We start from the raw sequence: 27535 nt of genomic DNA, 5'->3' as shown, positions 1-27535 counted from the left end.
CTGGAGTTGAATCAGTAATTTAACACAGTTTTCTCCTTAATTCACTTATAGAAACTTAAAAAACGCATCTGAACTTTTGTGATGTCTTCTGTTATGAGGTACAAATAGCTAAAACTACGATGCTAAGGGTTTTTAAGCAAGAGGGTAGAAAAAGCATAGGAAAAAAGGGTAAACAGAAAACAAGAAATTAAAGGACAAACCCAGAAGATAGCAAAAGTATATGAGAATGTATATGTTAGAAGAAGGGGGTGCTTGGGTGGGAGCATTCTTAATTGAACCTTTTTTTAAGAGTCAGTTTCAGTTCATGTTTATATTCAAAACATTATTTTTTACATTTAAAAAACTACCTCAAACAATGTGAAAACAATATCATCCATCAATATACACATATGAATATAACTTAAAAATCAATTTACTTATTGTTCTTGCACGGGTATTTCTTAGTAAGAAACGTGACAATTATAATTATGCTCTGATAATTAATTCCTAATTTCTCCAGAAGAAACAGCCTAATCAACAGCTAACAGGTTTCCGTCTCTTCATTACTGATTTTGGTAATGCCTTGTAAGTATTTACCACTGCATTAGTCTCTTATCCTTCATAGTTGCATAAACTTCAGGGGTAGGCATTGTCTTCCACTTCTTTCCTACCTGCTCTTTATCTGCTATTTTTTATTCTTACCAATTTCTAACTATTTTTAAAATGATGAGCTCTAGTAGTTTTCTGGTAGCACCCTTAGGATTTTCTGTGTGTCATATCATGTCAACTGCACAGTGACAGTCTCACTTCTTTTCCAATTTGGATTTCTTTTTCTAATACTGATATTAGAAACATTGGTATTGAACCATTTCTCCTTTAGCTTTGAATGACAAAATGAGAACCCCACGGTCCTCTTGTCTAATACTTATTTTCTGTTAGTTTCGCTAACTTCATTTGCATTTCTTACAACCCTGCCATATTCTTGTTAAGTACCAGCCCTCCCAGCTGAACTTTCCTGTGGAAGAGAACTGCTATCCCTTCCAGAACTGAGCATCCTCCACTGTTCAAGGCACACAGTAGGCTCCTGATAAGTACGTGCTCATGAAAGAATGAACACATAAAGCAACTCGAGATGTTTCTCCAGACTTCACACACTCTCACCTCTTTGCACCTGCTGCCTGACACTACTGCATATCTGCACAATTAGCCCTTATGTAGGTTTTTCTCCCTTCTGTCAGTTTCTACAGAATATCTACCTTACAACTACCATCCAAAGTACTATTCTTACTCAAACTATATTGAACCCCACTTCCCTACAGCTATTATATATAGCAACATCTTATTTTCTAGACTTAAAAATTTTCAAATTTTTGTTGCTGCCATTATCTTTCAGCTAGTCAGTCACAAATCTTTCTAATCTTTGAATATTTGTTCTGTTCATCAATATACGAAGCTACCATCTCACTAGGTCCCCACCCACTGAAACCAAGAACACTACATTACTGTGTAGTGACACAGCAGCATTATGGCTCATGTTCTTTTAACAAGTTACAATTTATTGAGCATATACAAAGTATCAAACGCTAATAATGCTTTACAGACCACTCAGTAATTCTCAGACAACCCTGAGGAAAGATTTTTCGGTGTACAAATGAGGAGACTAATCAGAGAAATCAAATTCCCCAATTTGCAGAGTTATTAACAGCCAAGATTCAATTTGGCTCTCTTGACACCAAGGCCATGTTCTAAACTACTATGTACGCTGCCTCTGATAGAAGTTGTGTTCTGTTATTTTTAATAGCCTCTCTCATCACATTATTTCCTTACTCCCAGTTCCATGGGGATTCTTCCCTGTGGAACTAAAGGGAACTTCAATGTCTTGGCACCATGCCTTTATATTAGCTTCTTCTCTTTCAAAGTCACTTTAATTTCTTATTTCCAGAGCTGGTCTATCTAACAGTCAACGATGGCATTTTCCTTGCTTATCATAGGCCAAATCATTACTTCTTCTGCTTCAGTACTCAGGCAGAGATCCCTAATGTCTTCCACAGCTCACTCTGAAATACTTTCATTATGTGGATTCTATGGAATTAAGCCATAACACTCACTGGAAAGGGGAAAGAGCGTGAGTGTATGCTCAGTTATATGATTCTACCCTCACTCTTACCACTTAGTATCTGTGTGATCACTTAACTTCTCAGATGCAACTTATCTTCTCTTTCTTTCATCTATAAAATGGAAATAGTACCTGCTATACAGGGGAGGTCTTCTTGTTTAGTCACTAAGTTGTGTCGGACTCTTGTGCCCCCATGGACTGCAGACTGCCAGGCTCCTCTTACTCGAGGGATTTCCCACTGGAGTGGGTTGCCATTTCCTTCTCCCGGTGATCTTCCTGACCCAGGGACTGAACCCACATCTCCTGCATTGGCAGGCAGGATTCTTTACCACTGAGCCACTAAGGAAGGCCATATAGGATCTTGTTTCGGATGAAATGAAAAGATATGAAGGGCTTAGCACAGTACCTGAGACTTACCAGCTTTCCTTCCTCCTCCTTAAACATAAGCATTCTAAGTTCTATCTACCACATCTTCAGTTATCATCTCGGCAAAGGATTCCTTCATCTGTCCTTAATCTCAAACATCCTCCAGGTATCAGTCCATATTTCTGATTACTGAATTTCTTTCCGTAAAAATTAAAATGTTCAAATTTGCATGTCCTATCTTCTTCCCATGCCTCAATCAGCTTCTTGTCTTAATAACCATAATTCCACTATTGAAAAACTTTCTGGACACTAAGGCTTGAACACCTGACATCATCTTTGACTTTCCACTCTGCATCCGATTAGGTATAGTGTCCTGTACAGAATCTACCAAAATCACATCTTTTAAAATAACCTCTTTGTCACGTTCTCACTGCTACCACTTAAGTTCTAGTCCTTATTTCCTGAAATGACCTTTAAAATGGGACCTCCTCTGTTCTCCATGAAGTCTATGCTTTCTGACTTTTTGCCTCTTTACTATAATCATTCTATTCATTGTATTTACAACACTTCTCCCCCCGCCCAACAACTTCTCTAAACCACAAGCAATTCTCCAGAGGTCTATCTCAAATACCTTATCTTCTATGACGCCTTTTCTAAGTTCTATTAAATAAACGCACTTCCCCTCTTGAGCACTCTGTGCGGTTCTTTCCAGAGCTCTTACTATTAGGCAGTAAATGTCATGGTTTTCTTCCCTATTACTAAATGGCAAGCTCCCTGAGAGACAAAGACCTATGTTTAACTTGTATCTATAAATCTAGGGCAGTGCCTTGAACACAGGAGGCCCTGATACTATATATGATTATCCTTAGTCCTGTGAGCATTTATAAAACATATTCACTGTGTGTAATATTATTTTATGCTTACAATCTCAATTCATCTACAAGCTATGTTAAGGCAAACTGTGCTGTTCTCAGGCAGTCTAGTAAATACTCTTCTATGACACTGGTATGCATTTAGAACAATACCATAAAGATCTTTAATAACATTTGATGGTTTGAGAGACACGTTAAAGAAAACAAAAAAACAAATCTAAGAGACCCTATGTACCAAATTTCATTCCGAATTTAAATGGACACATTTAACAGAAGCAAAGCTTAGAATAAACTAACTACTAATATAAAAATGAAAATCTTGTTCATATTTTATTTGATCTCAATAATTTGAAGAAATTAAACCCAAAGTTAAAATTAATTTTTCATAAAACTAACAGCATTTGTCACCCAGTACCAGGAAGGGGAAAAAAAGTAACAAAGAATTCAGGAAAGTACTATCACTTTTAAATTCTTACAAAATTAGGCAGAACTACCCTGTGATTCCTTTTCTTGATGAAGAAATTACTATGTCTTCCTAGGAGGTAACATTTAAAAATATGTTCTTAAAGTTCTCCCTCCAAAAGGCACTCCCAATAGAAAGAAATTAATACTAGGGAAAAAAGGATGGTAGTTTCATAAGTAGAAGAAATTATTCCCAGTTTTCTGTGGGCTAGAGGATAGTGGCAATTAAGGAGAAAAAAAAAAAAAAACCTAGAAGTTTCAGTTTTTAATTAAGGAAAGGAAGATCTTATATATAATACATTAAAAAAAAAAAAAGGCCCTAATCTCAAATATAGAACTGGAGACTCAAATATGAACCTAACAGATATTGCCACATATGCAAACTTGTAAAGAATCAAGGGAAAGTGACATAAAAAGAATAATTCATCATCAGCTATAAACTACATACCTGTTTAAGTCTGGCAAGTTCTTTCAAAGCTCGTCCCCACTGCTGCTTGTAATGCAGTTTAGACTTGGTTGCAGATTCCAACTTTCTTTCAAGTTCAACCTAACAGTGATTAAAATCATATCAAGTGAAACACTATACCACTGTGTACAATCACTGAAAGATAATATATACAAGAAGTCTGGCCTAAGAAAAGAGTTTATATAGCGTAACATACGACATCATCTAAAACTGTTATATAATTTACTATAAATATTATGGCACGTGAACATTTTCTTGTTTAAAATATAGTCGTATTTTTACTGCCTAACAGCCTATACTAAAAGGAACCGAATCAGTCTTAACCTCCAGACAGTTACTATAAATGTATTTAAAACATATAACAAAGATCATAGAGTAAAAAAACACATTTTTTTTTTTTTGGTTGTTTTTTACAAAAAGCAGTTGTTAGCATTCCAATTTAGCTGACACTCTCGACCTTGAAACCAGATTACTCCTTTTGGAGACCTATCATTATGTGGAATTTTGTCTTACAGTGAAGAGAGCTTGTAGAGATACTTTTATAACTCATTTTGGCAAAAATCACAGAATTCTGAGAACAGTGAACTGTTTTATCAGAAAGCAGTTTAGTAAGAGTACAAAGTCAAAAATATTTTAAGAATGTTAAACCCAAGTAAGAAAAACAATGCTCCTAAAAACACTCATCTAACTTTTATTTTCTATTTTTCCTCAAACACATGAAGAGAAACACGAAAGAGATTCAATTTTTAAAATACAGTTATTTATACTTGCAGCAGGCAATCTGTTGTGCATGAACTGAAGCCAACTTGGCTAGGTCTTGGAATGTACTCTCTCAAAGTTTCAAACCAAGTACCAAACAAATTCATGCAGCCAACAGACAGTTTTACTATTGAAGTGATAAGGTGATAATATGGCTGAATTACAGTAACATACTGTTCATCTAAACTGGTGCAGTTTTTGAATATCAATTCTAGTGTTTTCCCATACACACAACTCCTAATATTTTGCAGAAAAATAAAATCGAAGACACTATCCAAATATTCAAACTTCAGAAAACTCAGGGGGAAATAAAATGAAAGGAAAAGCAGATTGCCAAAACCCCTTCACAAAAGACCAGAACGTTCTCTGCAGTAATATATAACTACACGGAGTCAAGGTTTTTGCTGCTTTACAAATCCCTAGAGCTTGGATTTAAATGTGTTGACATTTCACAACTAGACTCATATGTCTTAAGCTGAATAATATTCTGAGATTATCAAATATGATCTCTTCCACTTATGCCCCAAAGATTTATTCCTATTACTTAACTGGACATAAAACAACTGTCCAGTATAATTATGTAACAATTGGTAATTTAACAACTGGACATATGTCAGAGGAAAAGCAAAAATCTGTTTATAACTGTGAGATACAAGAATAGTATTCAATTATAAAAGTGATCATGTCCCTAGGTCTTGGAGAAGGTATAGTGTCCTGGACAAGCCCCAGGATGAGGGTTAGGACAACTACAAAGATCGTTTGAACCCACTAAACTGACTCTATCAGAAAAAGCTGGGTAGGTTACATCCGTTTTGCCATGATTATCAAAATAATTCACATTTGCATTGTTATTCACACTAACTTAAAACACATAATCAAAACATATAGCTAACACTTAGACATAAACATCATTTTCCTAATTCATCCCAAACTAATCAGTGATTTCTAGCTTTTTTTAATGATACAAATGCCTCTGTGATTCTAATGTAATACACACACCCAATTCCCAGAAAAATGTACACAACCAAAGTTTTGACACAATTTCAGGACATTCAAAGACCTTGAGCCCTTTTTGTGGGTAAACGAAGATCATGGCATCCGGTCCCACCACTTCATGGGAAATAGATGGGGAAACAGTGGAAACAGTGTCAGACTTTATTTTTCTGGGCTCCAAAATCACTACAGATGGTGACTGCAGCCATGAAATTAAAAGACGCTTACTCCTTGGAAGGAAAGTTATGACCAACCTAGATAGCATATTCAAAAGCAGAGACATTACTTTGCCAACAAAGGTTCGTCTAGTCAAGGCTATGGTTTTTCCTGTGGTCATGTATGGATGTGAGAGTTGGACTGTGAAGGAGGCTGAGTGCCGAAGAATTGATGCTTTTGAACCGTGGTGTTGGAGAAGACTCTTGAGAGTCCCTTGGACTGCAAGGAGATCCAACCAGTCCATTCTGAAGGAGATCAGCCCTGGGATTTCTTTGGAAGGAATGATGCTAAAGCTGAAACTCCAGTACTTTGGCCACCTCATGCGAAGAGTTGACTCATTGGAAAAGACTCTGATGCTGGGAGGGATTGAGGGCAGGAGGAGAAGGGGACGATAGAGGATGAGATGGCGGGATGGCATCACTGACTTGATGGACGTGAGTCTGAGTGAACTCCGGGAGTTGGTGATGGACAGGGAGGCCTGGTGTGCTGCGATTCATGAGGTCGCAAAGAGTCGGACACGACTAAGCGACTGATCTGATCTGAAGAGACCTGACGTCATCTTCCTGCGCTGCGTGGACACCTGCCGGTGGAGGAAGGAACGGCTCTGCCGCCCTTCGCTTCTTTTGTTGGGCTGCTCTTTCGGAGTAATGGCGCCGTCGCTATGGAAGGGGTTGGTGGGCATCGGCCTCTTTGCCCTAACCCACGCAGCCTTTTCCGCTGCGCAGCATCGTTCTTATATGCGATTAACAGAAAAGGAAGATGAATCACTGCCAATAGATACAGTTCTTCAGACACTTCTGGCCTTTGCAGTTACCTGTTATGGTATAGTTCATATTGCAGGGGAGTTTAAAGACATGGATGCCACTTCAGAACTAAAAAATAAGACATTTGACACACTAAGGAATCACCCATCATTTTATGTATTTAATCATCGTGGTCGAGTACTGTTCCGGCCTTCGGATACAACAAATTCTTCAAACCAAGATGTATTGTCCTCTAACACATCACTGAAGTTACGAAAACTTGAATCACTGCATCGTTAAGATTTTTACAAATTATAATAACAGGACAGGACACAAAGCTGGAATATTGGGAGTCTGGGATACAAAACACTCCCCCATCAGTATTTATATTGATCACTCAGACCTAAATAAAAAAGGGTCTATGACCCTTATTTGTACACTGTTAATCAAGTCATTAATGCAATATAAGTTATCTGTGAAATGAGTCTTTGATCTTTCATAGAATTCTTTTTTCATTTAAAACAAATTCACAATTTTGTAAAAGTCACTGTTTTGAGCACACTTCTTTGAAAAATGTTGATGGTTTTGTAATTATTTATTTTCTTAGATTTCTTTTGCACTACAGTTTTTAGGATCCTTTTGGAAATAGTGTGACTAATGCATTTTGCAGCATGAATGGTACCAAATGGTCTTAAGTTCTATAACAACAAATGGATTTCTCTAAAGAGACCAGAATGGTGACTTATCAGTTTTTCTTATGCCCCCTAAAAAGTGGCTCTGCTTCAGCAGATACTTGCCAGTTTTTAATTTATCCATGACTTCTCACCCTACCCCACTCCCATATACCTCCTAACATCAGCTGTCTTATTTCATCACTTCTATGGGGTTCAGTGTGCAGTGAGCAATTTTTGTGTCAGAAATCCCCTGTCATAACAAATAGATTTAACAAACTCAAAACTTATATAAAGCTACCTGTGTTCTCTTCTCTGTAAAAAGATGTCCCTGATTGATTATGTAGTGTAAGAATAGTTGAAGATAGACCAGAAAGACCATCTATGAGTTAATTATCCTGCCTATGTAGAAGAACAGCAATCACTGAAGAAAACTGATTAGTTGTTACTAGCCAGTTTAACTTATTCAAAGCCTCTGTTATTTTATTGCATACTAAACTAGTGAATTAGTTGGAGAAGGCAATAGCACCCCATTCCAGTACTCTTGCCTGGAAAATCCCATGGACGGAGGAGCCTAGTAGGCTGTAGTCCATGGGGTCGCTAAGAGTCAGACATGACGGAGCGACTTCACTCACTTTTCACTATGAGACTTGAGGAAACCTTTTTTTGCACTTAAATTATAAGCCAAGTTACAGACTGAAAATAAAATTCGGCTCGGAACCTAGCATCAATTCAGGGCCTAGTGAAGACCAAGCAGACTTTCACTGATTTTAATGTCCCTATTTCTATCCTTGATATATCCCCAACTCCTAATTCTCTATTGTTGGCATGGCATTGTCTTTGGTTCTAATCTTCTATTCTCCAGTTCCCATCTGTCATAAGAAACTACAGATTTCTCCCTTGAAATATTTTCCAGTTTTATTCTTTTGTATTCTTACTACCATTTCCTAAGTTCAGGCTCATCTCATCTTCTCTTGTCTCCTCAGCCTTTAATGTATTCTATCTACAAATCCTGCAAGCCACTATTACATCAATTTACTCTCTACTAAAGAATCTACAATAACTACTAAATACTTGTCTACTGGCAAGTATTGAACCTAAACTCCTCTGCCTAGGTGTTAAACACCAAAACACAATTTCCATCCTACTTGTTCAACATTCTTGGTGTTCAATATGAAATACCAACCACCAGTTTTGTCCCCCTCCATCTCCTAGTCCAAGTTACTTCCTGAACCTATCATTTTTTTTTGCTTCATTGCTTACTTAAAACTTAAGGTCCAGCTCAAATTCTACCTCTACATGGAGATGCCTTAAAACTACTATATTCTGAACATCAAATGATTTCTTTTTTCTGAGTTGCAAAGAGTTTCTATCACATTCCCTGGTATTTAATTATATACAATCATTTAAGCCTCTCTGGGTTATCTCCCCAATTAGGTTACAAACTCTTTAAAAGTGAGGTCCCTTTCAAAAGGATAACATACTTTTCCTCTTTTCTTTTCTCTCATTTTTCCCTCTGTCTTAAGTCAGGGGTGGGCACACAATAAGAACTCACCAAATGTTCTTAAATACACCAATTTTAGTTTCTGTAGAACTTCTGTCTTCTTTGTGCCCTACTAAATTATAATGCTTTCCCTATCATATTTTTTAAAAGTCCAATTTTTAAGCCATATAAAATCATTTCCTAGCTTAAAGCAAATCAAACTATTTGTGACCTCTTATAAAGGGAATCAAGAAGTGAATTTAGTAAAACTGTTAATGTTAACTTAAAATCTTAATGTTAACTTATTTGTAGACCATTTCAGTGAAAAATGGGAATATTTGTGTTACACTGAAGAGATGAGTAAACAGAAAAGAAAAAGCTCTCAATCAGACATAACTAGAAGTTGTAGACTAAATCAGGGACTTCTTCACTTAAGTCTTCCTTTTTTGTGCTTTTATGTCTTTACTACTTAAGAAATAAGATTCTGCCCTCTTCTGGCTCCAAAAACACTTACAAAGAATTTTCAAAAGAGCTGAGAAGTCTTATTTACTAGGTATTTAAAAACAGTGGATGAACTCATTAGGTCTGATATAAAGGCACTTCAATTACACTTTTTTTTTCCCTCAACAAGTTCATGGTACTATTTATACTTGTAATATGTTTGGTGATTTTTATTCTATTGGTAGAAATGCAGTTGGAAGAAGGAATTTTAAAAATCACTTTTTACCATTTATTTCTGTGGTGGATATTATCTAATTTATATTCAGAAAAGATGAATAAGATGATATTTCTGTTCCAATTTTGAGATATTTGGTCCTGAATTTCCCCAAGGTAAAAATGGAAATACTTTTGACACCTACTTAATAGAGCTTGGGAGAATTTATGAGATATTGTCTGAATGCTTCAAAGAACTCTGTTAGGCCACAGAATTCATAATACAAAAACAGAAGTACTTTAAATACTTGGATTAATCAAAAAGGGTGGGAAATGTCCAGCTTGATTCAAATTCAAGGTCACTGGTAAAGAAATGAGGAGAAGGCTGAGAGTGAGGAGATTATCTAGATATGTAAGAAGCAGAACTTTGCAATTAAATACATATGAGGTAAGAAGAGGAACCAAAAATAGCATGGCATTTGACAAGCTCCAGAAACATTTAGTGAATTCAGAAATGCTAGAAGAAATCAGTTAAGACCCTTTTTCAACTCAGTTTTTTAAACCACATTCTTATTCTTCTCTTCAAATTTTCTATATACACCCTTTTTGCCTCTTGAATAGTTCTATCAAGGACTAAATTTTATTTCTATGGTCCAACCATCCTCTCCTTTTTTAAAGCTTCAGTTTCTCCTTGCTGTTATAGCTTTCCTGACAGGTTTGTGAATTCTTTTAGTCCAAGAGTTACTCAGTTCTGCTGTTTTCAACCAATGACTCCAGTATAGGCTACAACTGAAAAAAAAGCGATGAAATTCAAGTGACAGTGTCATGTGCATCAAATTCTTTGATGTGATATATTATTTGATATCAGAATACTACAGTTAAATGTTGTTATACTGAATATGCAAATATCATTTACTGATCTTATAATTATTTATAATGATCATTAGGGTTAGTTAAGATTCCATAAACTAACACAGGTACCTTTTCCAAAGTGAGAAGATTTATTTCAGACTGTAGTCGAATTTCTGGTTTGCTGCTTTGCTGATCTTTGAACTGATGGAACTCTTTTTCTAAAGTCTTATACTTATTTTCAGCATCATTGAGCTGTATTTAAAAAAAGATTATAGCTGTTTTAAAACAGAGGTATGCAAAGTATAGTATTACAGAATTCGACAGTGTCATTTTTTCTTTAAGGCATGTTCATATTTAGAAAATTTAGAAAATACATAAAGAGGAAAATTAATTGCTCTAGTAATCTTAATTCAGTAAGTCAACTGATTAACAATATACAAAAACTTTTTAGGAGTATGAAATTTCTTATAAAACCAGTATCTTGAGAACATTGTTGTTAAATTTTAGGTGACAAATAGAAAAGTAATATTATAAAAATACTAGAAATAATTTTTTAAAATGTGTCATGAATGATTGAACATTATAGGTATACCTGATTATTGATGAAACTAAGTTTAATTTTAATGCAGTGTTTATTGTTCTTATAATTTGACATCTATGAATTTCATAATTCCAATATGATTACAACTTAAAGACTTGGCTCAGTCCCTTCATATTTATAGGTAACAAAACTGAGGGTCAGAGAACTGGATTACTGAGGCAGTGCCATAGATCTAGTAAGTGGCAGACATACAAACAGAACTCAGATATTTTCATCTCCTAGAATGATCCTCTAATGAAAGCAGGCAATAATTCCTTAAAAAAAAAAAAAAAAGACTGTCTTGACTAAATACTGTAATTTCCCTTAAAACAGTTTCAAAACTATCAAGAAAAAAAGATAAAAGTGTTCTTTCAAAATCTGGGATTTTTTTTTTTTTTTAAATCAAATGGAAGCAAGCACAGGGATTCCCTGGTGGCTCAGATGGTACAGAATCCATCTGCAATGCAGGAGACCCGGGTTTGATCTCTGGGTCAGGAAGATCCCCTGGAGAAGGAAATGGCAACCCACTCCAATACTCTTGTCTGGGAAATCCGACGGACAGAGGAACCTGGCGGGCTACAGTCGCTGGGGTCACAGAGAGTCGGACACGACTGAGTGACTAAACACTTTCCCTTCACTTTCAAGTACTATAAAGAAGCTTTCCAAAAACATACCAATATGACTAGTCATCATTGGATAAACCAATTATTTATTTCTCTAAAACTAAGACTTAACTAAATGTGAAATACTGAGAAAATTGGTAGCAAAAATGGGACTTAAATTACCAATAATAAATTCTTATTTTATGCAAGTAATTATCAATAATTCTAATCAGGATTTATCTAGCATCTTAAGGTAATAAGTATTCCATACGTGGAAGTTTTCCATATAACTGAAGTTACCTCTTTGAACATGCAAACTTTTAAATTTGAACAGAAACTTCTCTAAAGAATCTGTCACATTTTTGTTTAAAACAAAAGCTAATAAACTTAGTGTTTGGCATTTTTTGACAGGCACATTATCAATCTACTATGAGGCATACAGGGGTCTTTTTCCTTTGCTAAGTGGATCATAATTTACATTGGCTTTTTTCAGTTCTAATAAATGCTTTTACATATTTGAATGTATATACTTCATCACTGTGCACTGATAGTGTATCTGTCCCTTCTACCTGTCTTGTTAGAACTGTGTGTACAGCACATGTAACCTGGTTCAGAGTAAGAGCCTACAAGTTTTCTAATATATAAGAGGGGAAATGTTTACAGTCGTGGACTTAGTATTTGGGCATCCCCAAAACTTCTGCTTTCTACCACAGTTCTTCCCGCGGGTTTTAGCTTATATTTTAGGAGTGCTCTGGAGAATTTTTCCAAAATACTAATTCTTCCCACAAAGATGTAAGCTAATTATACCTCAGGTAGGGTAGGGACAGGGTAGCAATGCCCATGTTTTGTTTTGGTTTTTTTCAAGAGCTCCCCTAGGGATTCTAACACATCTTAGAAGCATTTTTTTTTTCTAGATGGCTCAATCTTCCTGATAAATTGTAAGCAATCCTGGAGAATCCCATCACAATTGCCCACTTTTACAACTTTATCTTTCATAAATCTACATGAGACTGCCATAATAACAATCGAATTTATCTTTATAACCACCTAAATAATATGGTCTTACTTGACCCTGAACTGCTATGGAAACTATTCTTCATGCCAGAATTTACTAAAGACTTCAGAGGCATTCATCATACATATCTAATCTACACTGAAATTTTTCAAGATAGATAAGCTTCATTTTTAACAGCTTGAGCCTTTTTTTTTTTCCCCCCAGCAAATATTTTTTAAGCCCATATTATGTGCTGAAGACTGGCCGCGCTCCAGGCATACGGATAGAAACCAAAATAGTTTTATTGAACTAACAATCTGACACTGATCAAATATCATACTAATGAAAATAAAAACAAACTGTTATAACATATCATAAAGAAACTGAGTAAGAGAAGAATACACCAGGAAAACATATAACAAAAACTTGACCTAGACTTGGACAGCAGGGGTCAGGGAAGATTTCTCTGGGAAAGTGATGCCTCAGCTGGAAACAGAGATTAGTATAGTTCACTGGGCCAAGAAAAGGCAGCATACACAAGATTCTAAAGGGTGAAGCATGCGTGGTGTGCCTGAGGACCTGAAGAGGACCCTACAGCAAAAGCAAGAGACGAGGTGAGACAGGGAGGCTGGGTGCAAACTATGCAAAGGTTGGTAGGGCAAGGTAGTAATTCTGATCTTTATTCTATGAGCATTAAGACAACCTCAAATGGTTTTAGAAGAGAGTGTCATGATTCCCAAACTTCAAAAATATCACTTAGGCTGCAACAGAAGAACAGGTTACAGAGGTCGCTCACTGAAGTAAAGAACACTTACAGCAAGGTCAAGTATGGATAGGAGGCCCGTGTTGAGTTTTAAGTGCCTAAAACACCCAAGTAGAGCTGTCTAAAAGGCGATGAGATAAGTGGGTCCAGGGTGCAAAGGAAAGGTCTGGGATACAAATGTGCAAGTCCCAGAGATATAGACTGTCTCAAACTACAGGCATGAATAAGGTTGCTTAGCACCATATAAGTCTAGAGCTGGGAGGTAGTCCAACATTTAATGGCTAGATGAAGGAAAATAAGCCTGCAGAGAGCCTGAGGCATGGCCAGAAAGTAGAGAAAAACAAGGAGAGTGGCGCTCAGAGAAGAGAATATACAAAAACAAGGACAACAGTGTTGATGCTGGTGATAAGTGTGATTTAGATGAGAAATGAAAAACGCCCAGGGAACTTAACTGCTGAGCCACTGGTGGTTTCTGACAACTGCCTGCGGCAATGGGGATGGAAAGCTGAGGAGAAGTGGTGAGAGGTGAAAAATGGGAAGGAGCACAGACAATTCTCTCATGAAATTTGGTTCAGTCATATACGAAGAGGATGTTTGCTAAGAGATTTATCTGAAAAAAATTCTAATTTGAGATTTAACATAAATATAACACAGACTCATGCAAATAATTATAAGAAATTATTCCAATATAGTCCTTAGCTTTGACTCAGGAAAAGAAGATTCAATTTACATTTGAATCTCAGTGCAATAAATATGATTAATAGTCCAAATTACTGAGAGTTTTTATAACTCTTTAGTGAACCATTTCTATTATTTCTAGAATGCAAATAAATTCTCAGTTTAAAGAGGTAACACATATTTTAACCCTACTTGCTGCTGAAGTCGGTGTTTATCCTCTTCTAGTTGCTTCATCTTCAACCTTTCCAGTTCTACTTGGTGCACACAATCTTCCTTGGCCCTCCGGATAGAATCCTGGAGTTCTTGCAGGTTCCGTTCACGCTCTGATTTCAGTTCTCTTCTTTCTCGTTGAAGCTTAAAAAGGTACATCTTTTAGAGAGTGATTCACTACTAGTTGCATTATATTGCTCAATATTATCCTTATATATACGGTCAAGTGTTCAGAATACTTTACAAACTGATTTTCATATTTTCAGGTATTAGAGAGTTGATGTTTAGGTATATTAAAATTAAAATTTTCAATCATTTACTACTAAAATACAAGGTATATCCCCAAATCCATATATGATGCATAAATTCAACTGAAAAGGGCTTAACTGTTTAAGATCCTGATCTAAATAACCTATTTTATTATACAAGCAAATATGCCCAAGTTTCTTTTCTTCTTTAGAAACTTATTTTTTTACCTAATCATATAGAAGATAACAGAGCCTTAGTATTAGAAACAAATACATATTATATTATATTTAGGTTTAACTATGTAAATCAATTTAGAAATCCCAGAAAATGTGTAAAGATAAGGTTAGAGTTAATTACTGAGAAAATGTTAAGAAATATTTGGGTAAGGAATGGGCACATAAATTTTATGTGGAAGAAATTCTAATAATTTGAAGTGACCTTTATAGTAATGCAAAAAAGTATATCAGGTAAAATTCAACAAAACCTAACAAAAATACTAACGGCACAGTATTGGGTTGGTTAAAAAGTTCATTCAAATTTTTTACAAGACATTACAGGAAAACCCAAACAAGCTTTTTGGCCAATCAATACTAACATGTTTATCCTTTCTTGGGATATAATCTTTAATGGGCAAGAAAAAGGGATATTCCCTTCTTACTGAAATCAAAAGTATAATTCTAGGCCCCTGATGCTTTTCTGTAGGTAGTGCAACTATCCATTCCTGCCACATCATTGCAAAGATAACCAAAAGTCTCTACTATTGCAGAAGTCAGCCAAAGCTGACTGAATAATAATTAACCATTTTAAACAACAGTTTTCTACCTATTCCTCACCTTCTAATATATAAAAATATGCTTTACCCAGTTGAATAGCAGTTTCCCCCATAATGCCTAAAAGACAATGTCCATGAAATATATTTTATACAAAGGAAAAACAAACGAATAGTATGAATTCATGAATATCTATTTAATAAATGGATTCTGTGAAATAAAGACTCATGATAGATGAATACAGTACCTCCGATTCTGCAATGGCAAGCTGCTGCTCTCGCTTCTCCAAGTCAATAAGGGTTTTTTGAAGTTTTCCTTCAAGAATATTATATTCAGCCACCTAAAATATAATAAAAATTACTTTTATCTTTTCCCCAAATTCAAAAGTGTACACACTTTTGTGTGTACTGAACACAAAGGATCTGAGAATAGGAAAATCATGAATTATATGCACCAATTCAAAGCAGAAATTCATTCTACTATGCTTTAAGGAAAGAAGCTGACCTAGCTTCTGCTTGGGTATCTGCAGTAATTTTCAGTCTCCGGAGGAAGCCCTTCGCCCATGGGGTGCTAAGGTAGACTGCCAGTAAAATCTTGTGTTTAGTTAAAAAAAAAAAAAAAAAAACTAGCCCCTTAAAAATCTACATTGTTCAACAGTCCAATTTTCTTTTGAAGCCTTCTTATTCATTTATTTATATAGCTCTCTCCCTGGAACTAATATTGTTGATAGACCAACTAATCAGTTTCAAGTCAGTCCTCCTATTGTTCAGACCTGGTCTTTTATTACAGTTCAAATAACTGAGTTCTTAGTTGTTTCTAAAGTTAGAGTTGCTGCATGGGCCCGTACTTAGTATGCCAAATTCTACCCCAATGCCTAAAGTCCTGCTCCGCTCTGTCTTTAAAGATGTGAGTCCATGATGGGTGCTTGGTCTCCACAGGATCCTCTCTCATGGTTCAGTTCAGACTGATCATGTTTACTAGGACTTTCTGAACTAAATTTTCTGTCCTCCTTACCAGGTCCCAGGCTCCAACCTGGTTTTCTCTTTACTACTGCCAATAAAGCTCTGGTCTGATGCTCCTTAGAAGCCCACCCTTTAATCATGTTTCTCTCCCTTGGGAAGAAGAAAAAAAGTACCTTCACATATTTGACTCTAGCGATAGCCATCATATATCCTCCTAGTCTTTTTTTCTTCTCCAAGATAAACACAAGTTTCAACTATTATCCACATATTATTATTTCCACATCCTCTAGTATGTTGGACTTAATCTGGAGTCTATATTCTAAACTAAGTCCTTTCACAAATATGGCACCCACATGTGATCTCACTCTTTCAGAAACTAAAGAATGTGCACTCAGAGACCAAGTCAACACATGTCTATGAATTTCATCTAAAACTGCACTTGCTATCTGAGGATCCTAATCACACCATTTGTTATGTCAAAGAAAATCCCCAGGGTTTTTATTTATAAACCTGGAATAACTATATCCACTGTCCAAGTTAATGTTTTACTCTGATGACAGAATTTGACATCTGTCCTTGTTAAACTGTATTTTATTTAGCCCAACATACTAATCAACCAAGATCATTTATTTATTAATTCTGTTAACTCTACCACGGACTTTTGGTTTAGCTTTAAATCTTAGGCAAATCACTAACATAAATGTGTCAAATTCTGTGTGCCACTTTGCAAAAGCAAAAATAGAGACACAGACCTAGAGAACAAATATATGGATACCAAGGGGGAAGGGGGTTAGGAGGAGGTGGGAGATTGGGATTGACACATATATACTATTGATAGTATATATAAAACAGATAACTAATGAGAACATACTGTAGAGCACAGAGAACTCTATAATGCACTGTGGTGATCGGAATGGGAAAGAAGTCCAAAAGGGAGGCAATATATGTAAAGTATGGCTGATTCATTGTGCTGTATAGTAGAAACTAACAATATTGTAAAGCAATGGTACTCCAATAAAAACTAATTTAAAACTATATAAAAAAATTCTGAGTGCCACATGTAAAAATGCCTTATAGGAAGACAGGTAAGAGTATTCAAACCACGTGTGCTTCCTCTGACAACCCAAATATCTGTGTTCCCAGAATTCTGCCTCAGGATGTCTTCTCCTCTCAAACTATGTGACTTCCTGGGGTGACCTTATCTACATACCATCACATATACAAACAAATCCTAAGTTTGTATCGCAAAGTCAAACCTCGCTCCACAGATATAGACCTGTAAATCCAAATACCTGCTGAACATGCCAACATTCCCCATAAATCTCAAACGCAAAACTATGCAAAACCCGAAATCATTATCCTTTTAATTTAAACAAACGTTCATTGTACACCTCACAGACAACAGGCAAAACAAAGTCATGTGGAACCTATACTATGAGGGAAAACAAACTATAATCAAAGAAGTGAAATCTTTAATGTAATAGTAGGGAAATGCTATGAAGGAAACAAACCAGAATGAGGGGATGGCTAGTGCCTGGTGGCAGGTGAACAGGACACTATTTTGGATATAGTGATCAGATTACTCTGAGCAGAAACCAGAAAGTATCTCTAAAGAAAAGCAGCCTGTAGATCCTGAGGCGAGAGGTGGCTCAGCATGTCTGACGAACTACAAAGAGGTCAACATGGTTAGAACAGACTCTGTGAACTGAAGGCTGGCAGAAGATGAGGTCACAGAGGAAGTGAGGGGATGGGTCACATAAGGCCTTGTAGGTCTGGTAAGAACTCCTGAGTTTTATTCTAAATGTGATGAATTGGATGGATTTTAAGCAGAGGAGTACATAATCTGACTTCCTCTACTCTTGGCTGATATGAGTATTAAAAAACTACAGGGGCCAGGAAAAGAGGACAAGGTACCAAGTTAAGAAGTAAACGCAGTAATCTGGAAAAGAGATGATGGTTGCTTAAACTCGCAAAGTAGAATGAGAACTTTACAACAGTGTATGTCCATATCCGCACTTCCACACTTTGTGTTAGCATCAACTATTTTGCTTCTACATACGTTACAAAGATCAACAATGAAAAACTCATCAATCACATTAGAAAAATGGCTCAAAGATTAAATTGTGTTTAAAACTAAATGTGTTATATCATCTGAAGATAAACTGTGATAAATAAAAATGTATTGGCTTTCCTGGTGGCTCAAAGAATACACCTGCCAAGACAGGACACATGGGTTCGATCCCTGGGCTGGGAACATCTCCTGGAGAAGGAAATGGCAACCCCCTCCAGCATCCTTGCCTGGGTAATCCCATGGACAGAGGAGCCTGGCAGGCTACAGCCCACGGGGTCGCAAAAGCATCGGACATGACGGAGCAACTAAACAACAAGGATACGTACTATAAGCTCTAGAACAATCACTAAAAAAATACAACAAAAGAGATGTTACTAATAAAGCAACTGTAAAAATGGAATCATTAAAAAAAAAATCCAACGAATTGCAAAAGAAAACAGGAGAAGAGCAAAAAAGGAACAAGAAATGTGTGCAACAAATTGAAAACTGAGAGCAAGATAGTAGAATTAAACCCAAGCATATCAATAACTAAATTAAATGTAAATGGCTGAAAGTCAGAGAAGAGACCTGAAACAACTTTAAAGAATTTTCTAATCCACATACTGGGCAGTGTCTTGGTCCTAGTGTAGCAAACTCCCCTGCCACAGTTTGTCTTCTCCCGTTTATAGACATTCACAAACCACTAATATAAGAGTATTTTTAGAGACTTAAATTTGGAATATCTGAGACAGGCCTAATTTTCAAGGTTGTTTTACTCAGTAACTTGAGTATGAATAGATAAATATTAAATTTTGGCTTTCTGGAATAAGATCAGATGGTCTTATGTTATCATTTTTAAAGGTGTGATTTATTTCATGATTCAGTCTTTTAAAACAGCTTAAAAGTTTGGCATACTTTTCATTAACTAATAGATTATAATGTAATATTTATATACACTTAAACGTTTCATTTTCTTTTTAAACACAGAGATAGGCTCTTTCTCTAGAGTGTTCACTTTTTTTGGTTTTGAATATATTAGCTTTATTTTATTAATTTTTATTGATATATAGTTGCTTCACAATGTCTGTGCTGTAGAGCAAAGTGAATCAGCTATACGTATACATATATACCCTCTTCTTTGGATTTCCTTCCCATTTAGGTCACCACAGAGCACTGTATAGAGTTCTCTGTACAGTAGGTTTTTTATATTTATTCACTTTTTGAACAGGCAACATATTTACAGGGTTCAAAATCTAAGAAGTACAAAACACTTTATAGTGAAAACTCTTCTTTCTACCCCTGACCCATTCATTCACTTTATCCAGGCCAATATATAACCACTATACTTCGTTATTCATTCCAGAGATTTGTATGTCTATAAAACATACTATCATTAATACTCTTTCTTTCCTCCTCCAGTTTTTATACAGTCATTACCTTTTTCTTTACTAGTGACTCTCTCTCTCGGTCCCTTTTCTTCCATTCCTCAGCAAGAGCTTGCATATGAGCCAGTTCTTTCTGCTTTAGCTGCCAAAGGAAGAAAAAAGAAAGAAAAAGAAAGTTAAGAAAAACATTTCAAATAAATAAATATTTCAAATAACAGTTGTTCTCAGTTAAATAATACTGACCACTGATATTTCTTTCAGACATTCTGTTCTATTTAAAACACAACAGAGGATGCCTGATGTGAGTTATACACATGTGAGGGTAATTCAGGACAGTATCAAGCTAACAGGAAGTTGTTTTGTACCTCTCTTATTTAACAACAGATGAGTCCAGCTTCCAGGAGGGTATGCTAAATCAGATCCTGCAATTACAGGAAACCTTCAAGTCCTTAAATTCTGACTTGGAGAAAGTTTAGAAGACTCCTTCTGAATGGCTTTTGCAAAGTGGTCACATTTTGAGTATTTTTTGATAGTTCATCTTTTAAAATATTTATACTTACTTATTTGGCTCTGCCAGGTCCTAGTTGCAGCACGTGGGATCTTTTTAATTGAGGCATGTGAACTCTTAAAATGTGACATGTGGTAATCTAGCTCCCTGACCAGGGATTGAACCTGGGCCCTCTGCATTGGGAGCGGGAAGTCTTAGCCACCTGACCAACAAGGAAGTCCCTTGAATATTTTTTAATTGTTAGGTTTTTTTTTTTTTTTTAAAGAGTAAGGCAATTCTTGAATTCAAAGGGACTAAATAAGGTACCCATGGAGAAGAGAGAAAAGCCTACCTTGCAGAAGGAAAGATACACTAAACTGGACAAAAATACTCTTAAAATAACATTTAAAAGGTAACCTGATTTTCAAAAATGTCTTCTTGCATCTCTTTCCACATTTCTAGCTCAAGAGCTGCTTTGTATTCTAAGGTTTCACGAGGCTCTGTCTGGATTTCTGAAGGACAGGGTGCTGGAGGAACAGAAGATGGCTTTTGTTGTACAGCAGATAAACCCTACGATATGAATTTTAAAAAACAGCATATTGAAACAAACACACATACATACACACATTAGGTCCATTTTAAAGAATAATTTCATAACATTCAATGACACATACCTGAGATGAATCAGAGACAAAAATCTCACGCATTTTCACTAGTCCGTAATCCTCTAAAGTCACTGTGTAAGAAAGATCTACTATCCTGTTATTTGACCTACAAATGAAATCAGAAATATTTAAAACCTCATGGAAACACTTTTATGTTTCCTTTTACTTCCCCAACACTAGAGCACTGAGTGGGCAACATGCCTTGCTCCTGACACTTGTTGCTCAAAGTGCAGCAGCTTCTATAGACTTCAAGACCTTCTATATATGTCATTTTATTTGGTCACAAACACAGTATTAAGTACATACCTATGTTCACTACAAAATTACCTATAACAGTAATAGGTTATTTGAAAAACTTCAAAAGTATAAAAGAGAAATTTAAAATCTCACTCCCCACAAACAGTGCTAAAATTTCATTTTCTTGTCTCTTTTTTAGATTATGTAGATATGCAAGTACTCATGCATATTAAAATTCATACAGTTTTGTCCATTTTTCCATTTATACAGGAATATTTTCTCCAGTGTAATGACAAACACTAATTCAAAAATGTAACTTTTAAAGCCTGTAAAACATACTAATGAATTTATGTAGTAAAATTTTAAACACATAACAATTCCCCTCCTCAGTTATATACAGATTATTCTGAACTCTTTTTTCTGCTTTTCTTAGACTGTACATACTCGTTCATAAATCTTTTGCTGGATATGAGCACTGCTTCAGGATTAAATCCTGGAAGTAGGATAATAATATGTTTATCATAATGAATACCTCTCTGTATCACAGAACTGCATGGGGCATTAAATAAAAGACAAAATGTTAAAGGAAAATAAAATTTTGGCAACAAAAATATGTGGCTTTGTTTAAATCAAAACTTTAAGGATTAGATTCACACAATTAGAACTCTTAATTAATCAACTTTTACATTTCTTTCTTCTCATCTCAGATTTTAGAAGAAATGAGTAAAGTAAAATGAAGCAGTATCATCTCTGAAGTTTTCACTTAAGTAAACCTCCTGAAACTTGTCTACACAGCAGGTCAATAAATATTCAAAGCAATCATCATTAAAATAACTTCCAACAAGTAATGATTGTTTTCATTATATTCTACTTGACCTAACAGAAAAGAATGCTAAGTTTTAAAAGAATTTTCAATTAACCAGAACAACTGATTTTCTAAAAAAAAATTGTTCCAGATCTCCAAGTAAATAAGAAACTTTACTAAACCCTTCAGTCTCTGGAAGTGGCATGGAGAAGGAAGAGTGAGGGAAGAAATTCCAATAATACTTAAGACATCTCAGCTTTTCACCGGGCCTGCTTTTCTTCCACATTCTTACTGCACTTTAAAAATAAAGGCAGGTGATATATAAAGAGATAACTGTTGAATGATTTCATTTAAAATATACGAACTCCAGTTTTTCACTGTGGTAGTGAATTTCAGAGCAAAAAAACAAAAATCAGTTTTTTAAGTCAAACATCTGTAAAATTCGCCAACTATATTTAAGGCAAAAGTTTACATATTTTTCAAGTAGAAAAATTCAAAATAATGTAAAAATACATTATAAATTTGACTTGAATTACTAAATTTAAAAAAAAGCCTGATCCTGAACTTAAAATTATGAGTCTACAGAGAGGGGAGAGAAATACACACTCAACACTCTTAGGTATTATGGTACCAGATTCACTCTGTGAGGGTATACTAGGTATCAGAAAGCTAACGAGCAAACTAGGATATAGCCCCCATGGGTCAAAGAAAAAAGATATGAAAAAATGACATTAAAGAATAAGATTATAACTAGCTAAAGAGAATAAAAAGCAAAGACTAAATACAGGAAGTGCATTACCCTTGTGTTGCAACAATAGGCACGCTTTCACTGAAAGTTTGTCGCCAACACTGTTCACCATTAGAACCTAAAAAGCGAGTTTTTTCTGAAGACAAGATGTTAGAAAGTTGGATTCTGGCGATTCCCAGAAGTAAATCTTTACTCATTTTATCCTTGTGCCATAATTCAACCAGCAATGGAATCCTAAGGAAAAGAGAAACATGTGTTCATACTTATCAACTGTGAACTAAGGCTTTTCTGGACTAAAACTTTTGAAGTCCTTTAATGTAGTCAAGCATGTTTTTGTTACCTGGAATGTAAAGGCTCGATTCCACAAATAAATAGAAAATATTATTACATTTTTGTTTTTTTACACCTCTTGCTATGCAATAAAGAAAACCCTTCAAACACTATTCCCGCAAATGGTCACATAATGTTTATTTTTTCTCTTTTAAAATTCTTTTTGAATTGTGATACTCTGAGAAAGTAAAAAGATATTTCAAAGATTTCATTTTTCTCCACAAATCCATTTCAGATAGCTGGATCAACATCTCTATTTTATACAGATGAAAAAAAAAACAGAAAAATAATGCATTACAGTCATTAAATGAATCAATAAGAATTAAACAGTCTGTATTTATCTTCACATTGTATTAGGAAAAAGCAAGATTACTTTTCAAAGAGCCTTCATTATTGTTTTAATAAAGTTCTAATATCCCAACTCAGGCAAACAAGATATGAAAATCTGAAAAGAGCCTTCATAAACACATACTGATAAAACCTTACAGTGGAAGCACAAGTGTCACAGCTGTTAAGTTTGCTCCTAGATTCTCAAATGCATAAGCTGCTGTGGATTTAGCTATGTAAAGGAATTCCTCTTGTCAATAAGATACAAATTTTCGAGAGCTGATTTGAAAAAATACTATCATACATACCACGTACACATTACCTTAGGAAGGTATCCTGGAGCTGATGAGGCAAAGTTGCAAAATCGAATGCACAGTAAGACTGGGGAAGAAAAACCTCCATGTTTTTCCGAACTTCTACAGGAGGATTAGTCATAATAGGAGCTGCACTTCCAAAGAAAGGATATGAGTACCTAGAATTTAAGAAAAACAAAAATCCTAAAGCAGTGTACAGATGAGACTTATAACCTATGAAAAAGAGAGTATAATATGAATATTATGAGCATATAAATTTTAATAGATAAATGATACAAATACATTATGGTTTTACTATCACCAACTTTAAAATTATATAAATATTTTCAGTATTAACATAAAAAAAAATCACAGAAATTACAGGGGAAAAATGCATTATTTGTCCAGCACTGGCTTCCAAAGGTGCTTTACAAGTCATCTTCAAATGATGCTCTGGGGAAGAAGAAGAATACTGTAATTTGAAGGCAATATACTGACTAAGGAAGAAAGAGTCACTTTGATAAATTCTCAATAAGACAAAGATTTAGAAGTGAAAATGACTCCCTTAAACAAAGACAGTGCTGGTACCTTTGAGGTGTATAAATGTAGCAAATTAGCCTGCTGTACACATTACAGACAGAGGATGAGATGGCTGGATGGCATCACTGACTCGATGGACGTGAGTCTGAGTGAACTGCGGGAGTTGGTGATGGACAGGGAGGCCTGGCATGCTGTGATTCATGGGTCGCAAAGAGTCGGACACGACTGAACTGAACTGAACTGACCACATTAAATTCACACAATGTTGTATGTCAAAAATATTCTTATGAAGAAATAATAAAACTAAAATGTGGGGGAAAAAATTCCGCACTGTTTTTATCATTTTCATCTTTGCACTCCAAGGAACAGCTTTTATGACATAGTATACTATCAAGAAACACTTGCTAAGTTTAATTTCTAAACTTATTTTCCTTTATATAATAATGTCCTGATTTTTTTATGAGCTAAAAAAACCCTTGCTATGCTATGCTAAGTCACTTCAGTCGTGTCTGACTCTGTGCGACCCCATGGATGGCAGCCCACCAGGCTCCCCCGAAAAAAACCCTTAGTCAACTCCTAAAGGATGCATTCATAGTATTTTGTCTCTGAACTGAGAATATACTATAAAAGAATCAAAGAGTGGCATAACATTATTTCTTTCAACATAAGTCACACCAGATTAAACAGAAGAATGCCCGGCCTATTGCTGCTGAATGCCTGGCCTATACAACTTATTTTGTATTTAAAGTCAAATATAAAGATTTTGTAATGCTCACTTAAATTTCATCTTATAATTTGTTGTTTATTGACAAAACTAGGATTTAAACTCTACTAGTGAAAACTACTTTTTCTATTAATACAAGAAGAATCCTGTGCATACATTCAACTCCTAAACAATTACATAAACTGAATTTCGGTCATCTCACAGAGTTCATCCTCTAGAAATTTAACCCCCTACTACAGATGTAGTGATTAAAAAAAAAAAAAGGGAAACACATTAAACTTTTTTCTAATATAAGTGTTACCTCACAAATTCCATTAGGTAATTGGACACAATTTCATATCAATGCAGAGCATGATAACATAAAATCTATCAAATGTAAAATGCCCAACATTTTTTTTTAAAGCCTTAAAATGAATCAAAGAGAAGTAGTAGTCCTTGTGATCAAGTACTTTCTACAGAGTATTAAGTGGATTCTAACTATGTCCTTGGGGCAGAATACTCTTTCTACTTTTCTTTGTCAAGTGTCTGGCCTCCCTCATATATTAACATATCTCTGAATCTGTCTTCTTCACTAGGCTGAGCTCTTTGTCTGTATGCCCCCTGCCCTAATACTGGGCAAACTGCTGGCTTACTGTAGTCACTTGATGATTAAACAAATGGCCCTGTGGCAATCAGGAAACACAAAAACTAATATGTGCTTTCTAAGTGAGCTTGTTCAAGACTTTCCCTCAAAACATCTGTTCATTTTATTTTCTGGCTGTACCATAAGCATGTGGGATCTTAGCACCCTGACCAGGGACTGAACCCATGCCCCTGCAGTGGAAGTGCACAGTCTTAACCACTGCATCACCAGGGAAATCCTTCATCCAATTTTAGATCATCCCTGTACTTCTGGCCAACATCAGCTCTAAGACCAGTTTCTCCAGTAGCAGCAAAAGAGAAAAAGGAACAGTTTTATATTATATAAACCCTGTTAGAAAAGCTATGTCTATAAGAGAAAACCCTTTCTGGGCTTTCAATTTTTAAATAAAAACAGTCTTTCAGCCATGATTCTCAGACTTTAACATGAAGTAAAAGGCAGAGCTTAAGCTGTGAGTCTAGACTTCCATTCTACGACTTCACTGTCACATTCAGTGCTGGGTCCCTTTGATTCTGTCCTTTATTCACACCAAAGCTCAGAGGACTTTGGAAACAATTTGATAAACAATCAAAAAAACTGTAAAATTAGATACAATAGGAGTGGACTTAAGGCTTCCTGGGTGACTCAGTGGTAAAGAATCCACCTGCCAATGATGGAGACCTGGGTTTGATCCCTGGATAGGAAAGATCTCCTGAAGAAGGAAATGGCAACCCACTCGAGTGTTCTTGCCTGGAGAAGTCCACGGACAGAGTAGCCTGGAGGGCTACAGTCCACAGGATCACAAAGAGTTGGACACAACTGAGCATACACACACACGGAGTTGACTTAGGCATCTGAAAGGCAGATGTGCCTCAAACAACAGCAGGAAGCAACAAAAAGCTGATGAAGTTCTTGGGAATGGTAATCCAAGACAAAAGAAAAATTTTCTAATTTTTTGCATGTTAGTCACATAAAGACCAAAAATTTTATTATAAATCCTAATGCTTGCTCCAAAGTAATTTATAAGAACCTAAAGACTCCAAACTAAAACACACAATATTACATTTAATATATTTATCAGCTGAAAAGTCTATGAAAATGTAATATTAAAAATAAGCCACTGCATAAAGCCATTTAACAGACTGAATTTCAATTCTCTAAACAGTGTGGACACATTCCACTTCCAGTTCATTAGATATGGTTTTTAGATTCATACGCATAAAAGGTAGATATCAGTAATATAACCTTCCATTATAATGCAATTTTATAGAAAAATCAGTTACTATACATCCAAGTATTTTGAACTGTGGCAACTTTTCCAGAAATAAGACATTTTAAGTTCAAGAGTCAATATATTCTGAAACAGAGCATTAACAAATATTGTAAAATGCCTATAATTACTATATCAGAATAGGCAAGATTACTACCCTTCATACCATCAATGCCACCCTCCATTATCTTCAAAGTCATTAGGATACAACAGCTTTAATCCTTCTAGTCCACTGATTTAACAAATGTTATAATTTCTTTGGTGACATTGTCTGCAACACCCCAAATACAGAAAAGGCATTTCTTCTCAGAAAACAACACTCTGAAACCAAATCATACCTTAGTATACAGTTGATTGGAAAGCCAACCTCCAAATCATGGATACTCCTCAAGTCTATTGAAAAGCAAAAATGATGTGATGTTGCAGGAACAGCAATCTTCTGTCCTGAGGCTGCTTCTGAAGCAATAGATGTTGTCACTGGCTTGGCCAGTAATGCAGGTACAGAAGAACTGATAGCTAAGGTGAACGTAAAAATTAAAAAAAAAAAATCCATTTGTAAACAATTTCTCTTAAGTTACTCAGATAACTTAAAGATATAATCTCAAAGACTCAACT

The 27535-nt window shown here is 35.5% G+C and overlaps 2 protein-coding genes across 7 annotated transcripts in view; one reads left to right on the top strand and one right to left on the bottom strand.

The window, feature by feature from the left end:
* CEP120 (centrosomal protein 120) overlaps positions 1-27535 on the bottom strand; it is an 83709-nt gene that overhangs the window by 9477 nt on the left and 46697 nt on the right. For 4 of the 6 annotated variants that reach the window (XM_059888285.1, XM_059888284.1, XM_005209108.5 and 1 more), the window contains 10 exons: positions 27259-27436; positions 23797-23946; positions 22869-23051; positions 21037-21133; positions 20780-20932; positions 19928-20017; positions 15726-15818; positions 14442-14603; positions 10762-10884; positions 4244-4342 (listed from right to left, as the gene is read on the bottom strand). In XM_059888285.1, the coding sequence (XP_059744268.1) occupies positions 4244-4342; positions 10762-10884; positions 14442-14603; positions 15726-15818; positions 19928-20017; positions 20780-20932; positions 21037-21133; positions 22869-23051; positions 23797-23946; positions 27259-27436 (1328 nt within the window). The remainder of the gene's footprint in view (positions 1-4243; positions 4343-10761; positions 10885-14441; positions 14604-15725; positions 15819-19927; positions 20018-20779; positions 20933-21036; positions 21134-22868; positions 23052-23796; positions 23947-27258; positions 27437-27535) is intronic. The other 2 variants (XM_059888286.1, NM_001078000.2) reach the window with 2 other exon arrangements.
* Positions 4571-8195, top strand: LOC112447392 (ER membrane protein complex subunit 5-like). The gene has a single exon (XM_059888697.1). The coding sequence runs from the start codon at positions 6877-6879 to the stop codon at positions 7270-7272; it is 396 nt and encodes a 131-aa protein (XP_059744680.1). The 5' UTR covers positions 4571-6876; the 3' UTR covers positions 7273-8195.

This window comes from Bos taurus, chromosome 7, assembly GCF_002263795.3.
Source record: "Bos taurus isolate L1 Dominette 01449 registration number 42190680 breed Hereford chromosome 7, ARS-UCD2.0, whole genome shotgun sequence".
Lineage (NCBI taxonomy): Eukaryota > Metazoa > Chordata > Mammalia > Artiodactyla > Bovidae > Bos > Bos taurus.
The sequence above is the reverse complement of the archived record's forward strand: the minus strand, read 5'-3'. Positions and strand labels throughout refer to the sequence as shown.

Coding starts and splice junctions, on each gene's coding strand:
- LOC112447392 (XM_059888697.1), top strand. CDS start 6,877: ATGGCGCCGTCGCTATGGAAGGGGTTGGTGGGCATCGGCCTCTTTGCC.